We start from the raw sequence: 13,482 nt of genomic DNA, 5'->3' as shown, positions 1-13,482 counted from the left end.
TGAGAAATATCCTAGATCTACCTAATCTTAGGGTATAGAGTCAAATATAATATCCTAGATGCAAATTTATATAGCATCTTACTTCAAATTATTGACTTAATGCCTATCATTAATGCAGCCTCTTTTGTAGTTACATAAATCATTCTTACAGATCCTCATTAGATACTCAAATTCACTACAATCTGTATAAAGTCTTTTAATTATTTCCTTGAAAGAATGCAACACAAAAACTACACATTTATACTAGGGAAACTATGGTGACAAATTAGAACATCTTTGATATTTACTAATACATATGAATTTGGGTACATAATTTGGAGACAATCTCCACAACATTTTCATCACTTCTGCATAAACTAATTGATAGTACTGAAAAAATTATACATATATTTCGCTATAGACTTAAGTCCAATCCTAAGTTGAGCATTTTTTATTCTTATTTTCTGAAAAGCCAAATGTCCAGAATCTATACAAATGAAAAGAAGAAAGAAGATATAGAAGAAGAGAAGTTTCCAAATTATATCGCCTGATGACATTTGATATTTTCCAGATGATTCTGGAAACTTTAATTTTCCCTCTACTATATTTTCAACCAAAATATAATCCTCTTTCTCTCCTTAGATTTCCATCCAAATATTCTTTCTTTACTGCAACAAAAGAATTTGTCTTCCCTCATTAACACCTAGCAACCTGAAGAATATTCTAAATTTACCCTTTTCTTCCATTTACATTGCAACTCAGAATATTTGGTTTTCAACCCTATGCTTGGCTTTGTATTCTCGTGACACTACTTTTCAACTAATGAAAAGGGTACTTCCAGCATTTTATCCTTAACAAAATAATTCCATTTCAGAAATAATATTGCTCCACCTGGCATGTTCTTACAACAGAAAATGTTAAACTCATTGGCAAAATCATAATCTTCTTTACCTTCCACTTACCATTCTATTTACCCTTACCATAGATGATGAAAACACTTTGCTGTAACATTTTACCTTTATCAATTTATGTGTATGTGAATTTATTTTTCAATTCACATAATGAAAACCAAAGAAACAGGACTCGGACTCAGCTCGGACTCGGCAAGGCCGACTCGACTCGGGACTTGGACTCGGCAAAAAAAACTTGGCTCAGGCTCAGCTAGACTCGGCAAAGTGAAAAACTCAAGAAATTTAGAGATTTTTAAAGATTTAAAACTTGTTTCGTGTACCCTTTATTAAATACACCTTGAAGACACAATAACATCATTAAATGCACCAAATGAAAGTATAATGCAGCCCCAATGTGATTTATGAATGAAATCTTGAGATTCCTTTTTGTTGTTTTTTCCTTCAATGAACCGTTGTTTCTCCTCACAACTCACCTTTTTCTTCTTATTTTGCCAAATGAATGAAATGAAGCTCACTTTTAGGTTCAAATATTAATATAAACAAAAAAAATCAATTCAAAACATATTGCAAGTTGTGTTTTTTTTAAAACTTAAAATGTCATGCCGTCGGCTGAGTTTGGGAGTCAAGGCTTGCCAAACTCGGCCAAAATCGCCGGGTCCGAGTCTAGGCGATTTTTGGCCCTTGACTCGGCCAAGTCCGAGTCTGAGTCTGAGCCCCCTGGACTCGCCGAGGCCGACTCGACTCGGGAATCGCCAAGTTTAGGTGATTTCGGGCGATTCCCATTTCTTAAATGAAAACATATTTGTGACTAGATAAAAATTACATTTGTAACATCATTATATCTCTTTCATGGTAAAAACAAATTCACATGTGACACTTATTTACAACAACAATTTTATTTTATTCCTCCCTTGCCTTTACCTTTACCATGAGTATATTCTAAGATTTGGTGGAAAAAACTAATTTTTCTAGAATTATGTTGGCAAATTAATTCCCAAACTTATCTCATCTCTACCTGAAATAATTACCCTCGGTGAAATCATCATATTGCCTCTGCTCTGTTTAAAACAAAATTTTAACCTAGGTGAAAACTTAAGTTCATTGCCTTATTCGTGCAAAGGTTTTATCAGGTGAAAAATTGGAACCAATGCACCTTTTAATGCCTTCCTTATATTAGTAGACCTCACCAGGATATGCTGTCACAAAGTCAAGAAATGGTCATAACCAAAACAATTCTTTGAAACACCAACATAGGTCAACACATATTACTATGAATATTACCATTGATGGAGCCCGTTCCTACCGAGCTCACCCACTACTAATCATTTTATCACTGTTCTTTCTCCAATATCCATGTAGCAGTATGAATATATTCCTATGAACAAACCGTGCTCACATTTGGTGCATACCATCATTCAATTTTTATGGCTCAAAACACCCTTGTACTTGATACGCCCTCACTGATGTGTTTTTTGGTGCATTTAAAACGTCAACAAGCTAGAGATTAGATATATGCACCTCACACTATATATTACACTCCACGCTTCAAACATTGAAAGTCACTGAGCGAATGGGCTCTTCACGCTACATAACTCCTTTATATTCATCGATTGAAACAAACATTTCCTAAAAATGCCGGCCACGTAACTGAGCATACATTAAATGCATTCTGCATTTGAATCTGCAGCTCTTGCACATTGATTGAAGACATATTTCACAACAGTCTTAAATTGTTGCATATACTAGTGTTTGAAAAGTCCCTTTAAAACTAGTAAACTGCTCCTACAAAAAACTCTATTTCTAGATGCTTATTCGCCCACGCAACCACAACAAGGTGGAGTTTCATTTTAGCAGAATTTTTTAGGGCATCTGCAAGGCAGCTAATATGGACACGAACATGGGATTGAAGTGTATACAACCCTCATTCACATCTCCTGCGTAATATTGTGAGCATTCAAAACACAAGCAAATGTTTACAACATTCAGATGTTTATCGGAGTGCATTACTAGTTGAGAGATTCTTAGAGTTTCCTAGTAGCATTCCGAATACTGGAAGTTATTCAACTCATCAAATACACAACGTCTTCCTTTTGTGTGTATATTTCATATTATAATAAAGCTTGTTCTAATTAGATTGCTGCCGTTATAGCAATCGTAGCGGTCACATTATACTTTCGCTTGCGCAAACACGTATGCCTGCTCAGCTTCTACTTGACAGAGATATATCATAGACTTCTCAACACATGTACGCCTTTTCACCAAAAAGGAGAAGACCGCTTCTTGGACAAGGTTTTGGTTTATAATGTTCTGCTAGGCAAGGTTTTTGGTAATTCATTATAGTAAAAATCTTTATTATGATTTATGAATATTATATATTTTCAAATTTGATATTTTTTGGTGTATTTTCAAATTTTTATATGTTACAGTATGTGGAAATCAGATTTGTCACTAGGAAGTGTTCGTGTGACCTTTTATTTTTCTATGAATGTTATTATACATAATTTCCTTTTAGGTCTCTCAAACTAATTTCATTTTCTAGGCTTCATGAAATTTAGATTTATTCATACTCCTTTGTTTGACTCATTGATACAACCATTAAGAAGAGTGGTTTAGATACTATTCAATTCTCACTCTCAATTCTTCCCCCAAGAACAACAATATTACTATCAAGAATATATATTTTCAATGCTACAATCTCCTCATCTTAGAATGAATCACCTTCTTATTTTTGAAAACTAAGTAAATTCTCTCTTCCCTCTCTCCATGCTCATACGTGTGAGCAGTCAACCTAGTTCCTCACACCAACCTCATGGTCCCCTAAAGTGCTCCCATGTTTCCCCCACTCTTTCACACTTCTGACACTCTCTCCATCCATGGTCAAACTCGTCACTAATGAAAATTGTAAATTTAAGTAGGCTAAAATAAAAAAATAATCAATTTTCATGCTTCTAAAATACTTCCAACCCCTAGTCCTATACGCTACGGTGTAAGAGATGAAAGAGATAAATGTATAGAGATGGGAGAAAGAAGGATATAATTAGAGTCATAAATATAAAGATAAATATAAGAAGTAATAGAGGGAGACAAAGAGATACATAGAGGGAGATATAAATGGGTAGTGTGAGATGGAGAGATAACGAGATACAGGCATAGGAGATAGAGGGGAGAGATGGATTGATAGAGAGAGGAGGCATGTTTAGAAGAGGGGTAGATGAAGAATGAGATAGAAATGAAGATAGATGGATAGAGGAAGGGGGACAAAAATAGATGTAGAGAGGCATTGGGAGAAAGAGATAGAGAGATATAGGGAAACAAAGGAAGAGATAGAGCGATATATAGGAAGAGGGAGGAGGGGAGAGATATATATAGAGGAAGAGAGAGGATGGAGAGAGAGAGAGAGAGAGAGAGAGAGAGAGAGAGAGAGAGAGAGAGAGAGAGAGATAAAAGGGAGATAGCGAGAGGGAGATAGAAAGAGGGGGAGATAGAGATATGAGGGGGAGATAGAGATATATGAGAAGAGAAAGAGAGAGATGGTGAGGTCTATATAGGACATAAAAAACATAGAGAGGAAGAGATAGAAAAATAGAGATGGAGAAAAATAAAAGGGAGATAGCGAGAGGGAGATAGAAAGAGGGGGAGATAGAGATATGAGGGGGAGATAGAGATATATGAGAAGAGAAAGAGAGAGATAAATGGTGAGGTCTATGTAGGACATAAAAAACATAGAGAGGAAGAGATAGAAAAATAGAGATGGAGAAAAATAAAGGGAGATAGCGAGAGGGAGAGAGAAAGAGGGGGAGATAGAGATATATGAGAAGAGAAAGAACATAGAGGGAAATATAGAGAGATAGAGAAGGATATCGAGAGTAGGAAAGATAAAGTGAATAAGAGAGATAATGAGATAAAGTTAGAGAGATATGGATATAAAGAGATACAGAGAGGAACAAGAGGGAGATAAAGAGAGTAATAGAGAGATAAAGATTTAAATTAGGAGAGATGGACTGAATCAAATAGAGTTAGAGAAAATGAGATCTAGATAGAGAGGGGGGAGGGAGAGATATGGAGATAGAGATAGAGGGGTCAATAATGAGAGAGAAATATGACATAGACAAGTAATAGAGAGAGGTACAAAGAGATGAAAAGAGGTGGAAAGGGGAGTTATAGAGAGATAGAAACAAGGAGGGAAGAAACAAGGTGTGTGTGTGTATGAGTGAAAGAGATAGATATACATAATAGATATATATGTAGGGAGGAAGAGGGAGAGGGAGAGATAAATAGAGTGAGGAAAGAGAAGTAGAGAGATATAGAGAGAGATTTAATGATAGGGAGACAAGGAGAGAGGAAGAGATAGAAAGACAAATAGATAGGTGTAGAAAGAAGGAAAGATAGAGAGATAGATATACCTTTCAAAAGATGAGGGGTTGAGAGAGCGATAAATATATAGAGAAGGGGAGATGAAAAATAGAGATGGAAAGAGGGAGAGAATGAGAGAGGATGAGATAGAGAAATATAAAGATGAACATATAGGAATTGATAAATAGAGAGATGTAGAGAGAGGGATATATATGTGCTTTGATAGAGCAATAATGATAGAAGGAGAGATGGAGTGAATAAGAGAGAAAGACATATAATAAGTTATAGATAAAGGGATCTAGGGAGAGATGGAAAGATAGAGATGAAGGGGCAAATAGTAAGAGATAAAGGTGGTAATAGATACAAGTGATAGAGAGAGGGGGCAAAGAGATGAAGAGATAGACATAGAGATAGCGAGGGCGAAACAAGAATGTGTATGAGAGACAATGAGATATATAAAGATAGAGATGGGGAGGGAGAGAGATATGGATATAGAGATAAATAGAGAGGGGTAAGATAAATAAATAGAGATGAGGGAAGACAACGGAAGAGAAATAGAGAGGATAGAGAAGTAGAGAGATATGGAAGGAGGAAATGTGTGTGTGTGTGTGTGTGTGAGAGAGAGAGAGAGAGAGAGAGAGAGAGAGAGAGAGAGAGAGAGAGAGAGAGAGAGAGAGCTATATAAAAATATATATTATCTATTATATTTAATAATTTCTAGTGTAGAATATAATATATAATAATATAACTACAATATCAATTTAAAGATATATTTAATAATTTCTAGTGTAGAATATAATATATAATAATATAACTGCAATATCAATTTAAAGATATATTTAATAATTTACATTATATAGTATACAATATGTAATAAAGACAATTTATATTATATCAAATATTTAAAGATATATTTAATAATTTACATTATATAGTATACAATATGTAATAAAGACAATTTATATTATATCAAATACCATACATCATTATATTATATATGTAATTAATTTGTACTACATAAAAATTTGTTAACTATTAATTATAATAATTTGATTATAATTTAATTTGTATTATATGAAGTATATATTATATTATTATAGATTGTATTTATTTATTTATTTTAATTTCTAATTTTAATTGTGTAAACTTTTATTTGCATCATCATTTCAGATCATACTTAATGATCCATCATAAGGATGAGAAAGTTGCACCATAAAAATTTAAAGTTTTATAATATTTTATAATGTGATATAAAATACAATAAGAAATATTATAACCATTAAAAATAAATTAAATTGTATAGATATTTAATTTTCAAATATTCATTATATATTTATTTACTTATTTTTATCATTATTTATATTAGTTGTATGTCTATTATAACATTTAATTAATCAATCTATAAAATCACCACAAATATATAATTCAATAGTATAAAATGTTATAATCTATTAAATTTTGATACACATACTTACAGTTACTCCCTCTAGAATGCAACCTAATACAAAATGCAAAGGACATTCTAAAAGAATTTTGCCCAATTCATCTTTTTTTTGTATGAAGTATTCTAAAGTGGTATCAAAGCCTTGCCTTCTCGAATGAACTCCATCGTGAAGTTGTGTATACGAACTTGAGGTTCAATTTCTTTGATAATTTGTCATTTCATCTATTAGCTTTGAAAGCTTTTGGCCAATACTACTTCAATATTCATAAAGTCAGATGACAAAGAGGAAGAGTGAGAAAGTTAGGCGTTTTTTGTATTTAATTTAAGCACATTTGACATTAATAAACTAGGTTCGTGCTTGCAGGAGGTAACCAAGGAGGTCAGCATTAATTAGGGTTCATGTGTTTGACAGAATCTTGGACATCTTTAGAATTCACAAATTTATTATCTGCCATGTACTGACAAAGACTACAAAAGTATGGCCATTGGATGCATATGATGCGTCCTTTACAAAGTTATCCAAGAAGACATACATTTTTGCAAGAAAATGGTGTATTTGCACGTACAACCAATGAGGAAGGTGAAAAAGTCGACGGATAAAATTGTTTCAAATTTTTTACATACACTTTTTTGAGATTTGAGCCATTGATTTTAAAAATTAACGCGTCCATCTCAAATAAGAGATGCCTTTGATGTACACATAAATATACTACAATATTCAAGAAACTCTCCATCTCTAGATGAGATGATGACTTGATTATATAAACATCTTTCTAATAAGAAAAAATTACCTAATATTTGATTGCATAAAATAGTTTAGAAATTACAATCATAATTCTAAAAGCTAAATCAACATTACAACATACTAAAATTAACAAATACTTCTTAAGTTATCCTAAGATTGCGTAGGAATTACTGAAGCATTCTTACAATATTTTTACATTGCAATCCTATTAAACACGCATGTTTTACTTTTCTCTAACAAGATATTTCGTTTACCGACAAAACCCAAACTATGGTGGGATCGAGGCGGCGATCTATCTACTAAGCGAGGAAAACCACAAACCAATTTTCTAGCTCGGTTCATCTGAAAAGTAAACCATTTCGATGTCGTTCTCATTGTGGGTAGTTGAAATCCTTTCTAGATGCACAATTGTCTCCTTGCTGTTATCCCGACCGCATCTCCGTAACACCTCCAACACTTTTTTCATGGAAGGCCGCTGGTTTGGAAATCGGTTAGTGCAAACCAATCCCAAGTGCAAGACGCGTATCATTTGTTCTATGCAATTATCTTCCACCGTGCGCTCGTCCATGACTGCGATCTCTCCCCCACCCATTAAAATTCTGTTGTGTATCCAATCCACGATGTCCACGCCCTCTCCATACTCCGCCTCACCCGTAGCTTTCATCCCACTCACCAGCTCTAACATTACCACTCCGAAGCTGTATACATCGCTCTTCTCGTTCACCTTTAGCCGATCCGCATATTCTATAACCACATTGCCATAAACAAAAGAAAATAAAATAAAAAACTAAAGGGGATAATATGTGGAAGAAAATTATCGGAACCGGACGTAGTGAGTGTTCGTACCTGGGGCAATATATCCGTGCGACCCTACGTAGCTAGACACCGGATAGTCTTCGCCCAAACAATCAAGCAATCTGGATACGCCAAAATCTGCAATTTTAGCCCCAAAATCTGCGTCCAGCAGGATGTTGCTAGATTTAACATCCCTGTGCAATATTGGAGGGGAGCAATCGTGATGCATATAACTAAGCCCACGAGCTGCGCCAAGAGCAATCTCGTAACGCTTCCGCCATTGCAGCGCCACTTCCGGTCCTTGCCCACAGTGCAGACGCTCGAACAAGCTTCCGTTGGACATGAATTCATATACCAACAGCTTGAAATCGGACTCTTCGCTTGAAATGCAGCAGAGAAGCTTCAAGATGTTGGTGTGCCGGATGAGTCCCAGTGTATCAACTTCAACTTCTCCCATTTTATTTCCTTCCTCGTCACTTTTTCTTTTAAAAATTCCTCGTGAGCCGCTTATTTTCCAGATCTTCTTTACGGCTACAGCTTGCCCGTTCTGCAAAATGACCTTGTAAACTTTTCCAGCACCTCCGGATCCAATCACGTTGGTTTCCTTCAAATTGCGCAAGATGTATTTCTCGTCTACTTCTGTCGAATGGAATGGCGTCATCTTCCATGATGGTGCGTTAATTGGTTTCCTCTGAGATGAGCAATGCAGATAAATGCAGGCTAGAATCACGAATACTATAAGTAATGGTGGCAACAGAATGCTAGCCAAACTGTGAGGTTGCAATTTATGTGCAGAGGAACACGAAGGTAGCATCAAATTCCGACCTCCGCATAGCCTCGGGTTGCCAACAAAGCTCTCCTTGTAAGCCGGATTGTCTAAAGTGTCGGGAATGCATCCAGACAAGTGATTGTTAGAAACATTGAAAACATTTATTATCAATAGTCCCAACTGGGGAGGAACCGCTCCAGAAAGCAAATTGTTTGACAAATCAAGATTATTCATCTCGGTTGAAAACAAAGCAGGGATTTGGCCTGTAAGTCGATTGTGACCCAAATTGAGCTGATTGAGCTTCCTTAGTGACATTATTTCCTTTGGAATTTCATCGGACAGAAAATTATGGTCAAGATAAAGAATATTTACCAAAATTAAGCTCCCGAGCTCGTGGGGAATGGGTCCTGATAAACGGTTGTTGCTGGCTACAAATACTAGAAGATTTGTCAGTTCTCCAACTTGTGCAGGGATTCTTCCTTGGAACCGGTTGTTGTTTATCTTCAATCGTGTCAGATGCTTCGCTTGGCCAATTGTAGGTGAAATCTTGCCTTCAAACTTATTGTTGTATAAAAACAATTTCTTGAGATTGATAGCACCCCCATAGTCCCGGAGAAATCACACCACTCAGCTGGTTGTTGTCGACGCCCACATGCTCTAGCGAACTGCAGTCTTCAAAGGACGGATTCAGTTCTCCTCCCATGCACAGATTCTTTGGCAGAGGGCCTTCCAATCCGCTTTCCGTCAGATCAACTTTTCTCAAATTGGAGTATGTACCCAAACTCTGGGGTAACCAGCCATTAAGCTTGTTATTGTACAGCATCAACACACTCAAGTATCGTAGCTCGCCAAGCTCAGCAGGTATCGTCCCGGCAAGCTGAGTGAAACACAGGCGAAGATCACTCAGATTTGTGAGATTGGCAATTGTACGAGGAATTGTGCCGTAAAGCGGATTGTGACAAAGATCCAAATTGGATAAGCTTGCCATTCGGTCAATGTCCGCCGGAATTCGTCCAGTCAAGTTGTTTGCATACAGATACAGTACTCTCAAATTTGAGAGCGCCATTAAACTGGTCGGAATATGGCCCCCGAGAAGATTCCGCGACAAATCCAAGTTCTCCAGCAGCGTTAAATTGCCCAAGGAAGTCGGGATATCACCCCAGAGATTATTCTGCCACAAATCTAACCACTTCAGCTGTGTTAAATTGCCCAGGAAACTCGGGATAATGCCCGAGAGATGATTCTCAGAAATATCCAGGTCCTCTAGCTTCGTTAAATTGCCCAGGAAAGTCGGGATTTCTCCTTTAAGGCTGCAATTATTTAGCCATAACTGCTGCAGCTGCTTTAAATTGCCAAGCTCTCTCGGTATCACGCCAGGACGCAGAGGATTACTGCCAATCGCGAAGTTCTTCAGAGACTCCAAATTCCCCAAAAACTTAGGGAATGACCCACTCAAGCTATTTTCGTTGAAGAAGAGAGCTTCCATCTTTGGCAGTATTCCGAAGGCTGGAGGAATGGAGCCACTGAAAGCATTATATGATAAATTCAGGACTCTCAACTCACTCAATTGGAAGATATGACTGGGCAGCGTTCCAGCAAACTGGTTGCTCGACAAATCGAGCTTTCGCAAGCGCTTGCAAAGCAGGAGGGCATGTGGGAAAGGACCGGTGAAAGCATTGGCTTGGAGAGTCAACACTGTGAGATTGGGTAGGGTGCATATAGCAGAAGTCAAGTTGCCATAAATCAGCGCACCGGTGATATCAACACCAGTAACGATGTTGAATGTATCACAAGAGATTCCTTTCCAAGCGCATGGAGTTTGGTGAGACTCATCCCAGTTGCTCAAAGCATTACTGGTGTCCCTCCAATCTCCCTTTCTGATTTTAAGCAAAATTACGCCTTCTGGCGAGAGGGAAGTGCAGTGGGGAAGCAAATGCAATAGCATATAGGTGATAATGCATGAAAAGAAAGAGAGTGCTTGGCCGAGCATGATTGCAAAATAGAACTAAAACAGAGCAACTCGATTTGGAGAAATCTAGGGAAGCTCCTTCAGATTTAAAGACTAGTCAAGTTCTTTTTCCTTCTCAGTGAGCAAAGTTGCTAATATAGTAGAAACCAGATTTGTTTTGGGTTGTTTCATACGAAGAAATTTCCGAAGTCTGAGAGAACGTGAATAATCCCGTCAAGACGATATGCATTGACTGAAAAATCCAAGTCTTTACCTCCGTGGATAGAATTTTCGTCCCTCCGTAGATAGAATTTTCTTCGAGGAAAATTCCGAAGTAGCTTAGCAGTGGCACTTCGTGAAAATGGCTTTCGCCCTTGATAACCGCCAGTAAGGAGTGTCGATTTCAATGGCCGCCTTGAATGCATTCAAAGAAAGAGACCCTGAATAACTCGTCAAGACGATAATGCATTGGCTGAAACTAGTCCAAGTCATTCCTTCAGTCGATAGAATTTTTCGACAGAAAATTTCGGAGTAGCTTCGTGGCGGCATTAGGAGACAATGGCTTTCGTTTCTGATATTACACGATACGGAATGATGCGACAATGAGCTGTAAGGAGTGACATGAATGGTCGACTTTGAGATCTCTGTCTGTGCAGCACCATATTGTACCATTCACCATGTTTAAGTGTTTATTTTTTAATTAATTATTAAATATGGTCAATGGTACAATATGGGTGCTGGATAGATGTTGCCACTTTTGAGTGCGTTACTTTAAAATGGTGTTGGTCTTTTCTTTTAGTGGAGGGAAAATCAGTGCCAATGCATTACAAGGAAAGATGGAAGAAAATGACCTCAACAAAATTATTGGATAAATTTATTCTAATATATGATAAATGTTAAGTTTGTTATAGTTATATTTTTCTTCAAAACATAAGAGATAATATTATTGGAAAAAGTCTTTTCTTAATAGCCCATTAAATTAGAAATCAAAGATTTAATAATTTCACATAGATATACAATCATCAAATTAATCATATCTTAAAATTCATAAATTTGACATGACCATTTTTTAAAGATTTAGAAAACTTGAAATACATACTATGAATAAAATTCTAGAAGATACTAATTCATAAAATACAAATTATCCCAACAATTAGAAATCAAAGATTTAATAATTTCACATAGATATACAATCATCAAATTAATCATATCTTAAAATTCATAAATTTGACATGACCATTTTTAAAGATTTAGAAAACTTGAAATACATACTATGAATAAAGTTCTAGAAGATACTAATTCATAAAATACAAATTATCCCAACCACGGTATCTTTTTTAATATTACTTTAACTTAAAGCTTTTTAATCCCAAACTTAGGTACCCTAAACTTGAAATGAGGGCAGTGTTTCACATTTCAACGGTTGAAATGTGTCTCCTATTGCGGGCGGTCTCAAGCTGTCTGGGGCGTTCCCAAATCATTGTCACGAAGTTCGGACTCTTAATATTTTTTAATAAACTTTTATCTTTTTTTTACACTACAGCTTCAATTTTATTTATGATTTTTTTAGACTTTTCCTACCTAACTACCAGCAAACTCGTTAGGAGTAAGAGTTATGTATTGGTTTTTTATCATTAAACTACTACAGATTCATCATATAAGAACCAGGTTTGCTGCTCTTTAAAAAAATAAAAAATTTAAAAATAGTTTTACTGGATGGAATTGCTAAAAATAGTTTTGATTTTATTTAATTATGTGTTAATAAAAAATAATATATTATTAAATAAATTATAATTTGTTTTATTTTATAATTGAAAACATTTAAAAATTATTCAATTTTTTAATATTATTATAAAGATATTTTAATATTTTTCTTTTGCATCTTTTTATGTGAGATAAAATTTAATAATCAAACTGAATTTATATATAACTTGACTGTATTTTTCATTTTAATACAATAAAAAACTATGATGAAATCACACACACATATTATACATATACATATATACATATATCCTTTTCTTACATGTGACCTCTAGATTCTTCTAATGTTGTCTTTGTCATTGTCATTTTTATTTCTCATTTCTAATAACATAGATCCCTAATTCCAAAATGTCTCGATTTCATGTAATTTTTTTTTTTAAATCTCCCAAATATTATGTATGATAATTTTTTTTTTTATTAAATTAGTTACAAAACTAACCCCATACAATGAGTAATCTAGTTTACATTTTTAATCCCCAATTCCCAAACTCCTCAATTTCATGTAAAAAAAATCTCTTGAATATTATGTATGATACTTTTTTTTATTGATTTAGTCATAAAAATAACCCCATACAATGATAAACTAATTTCCTTAAGAACAATATTTGTAATTGTATCAACATTAAAAATTCAAATCATATCATGGATCTCATAGTTACATATAAGTTTCAAACTTACACACTAAATTTGAGAACCAATATTTGTTTTAATTTTCATTCTTAATTCATTTTTCAAAATTTTTAAAACAAAAACCTTTCTAATTTTTTGATACTT

At 35.1% G+C, this 13,482-nt stretch overlaps 2 protein-coding genes across 2 annotated transcripts; both read right to left on the bottom strand.

The window, feature by feature from the left end:
* Positions 1-7,553: 7,553 nt before the first annotated feature.
* Positions 7,554-9,550, bottom strand: LOC131044515 (receptor-like protein kinase HSL1). Its single transcript, XM_057977858.2, has 2 exons — positions 8,279-9,550; positions 7,554-8,176 (listed from the first exon to the last, which is right to left on the bottom strand). The coding sequence occupies exons 1-2, from the start codon at positions 9,309-9,311 to the stop codon at positions 7,761-7,763; spliced, it is 1,449 nt and encodes a 482-aa protein (XP_057833841.2). The 5' UTR covers positions 9,312-9,550; the 3' UTR covers positions 7,554-7,760.
* Positions 9,550-11,414, bottom strand: LOC131858052 (probable leucine-rich repeat receptor-like protein kinase At2g33170). Its single transcript, XM_059210927.1, has one exon. The coding sequence runs from the start codon at positions 10,984-10,986 to the stop codon at positions 9,556-9,558; it is 1,431 nt and encodes a 476-aa protein (XP_059066910.1). The 5' UTR covers positions 10,987-11,414; the 3' UTR covers positions 9,550-9,555.
* Between the last annotated feature and the right edge of the window lie 2,068 nt (positions 11,415-13,482).

The sequence above is a fragment of the Cryptomeria japonica genome, chromosome 9 (genome assembly GCF_030272615.1).
Source record: "Cryptomeria japonica chromosome 9, Sugi_1.0, whole genome shotgun sequence".
NCBI classification, from domain to species: Eukaryota; Viridiplantae; Streptophyta; class Pinopsida; order Cupressales; family Cupressaceae; genus Cryptomeria; species Cryptomeria japonica.
Note: the sequence above shows the minus strand (reverse complement) of the source record. Positions and strands in the feature narration are given on the sequence as shown.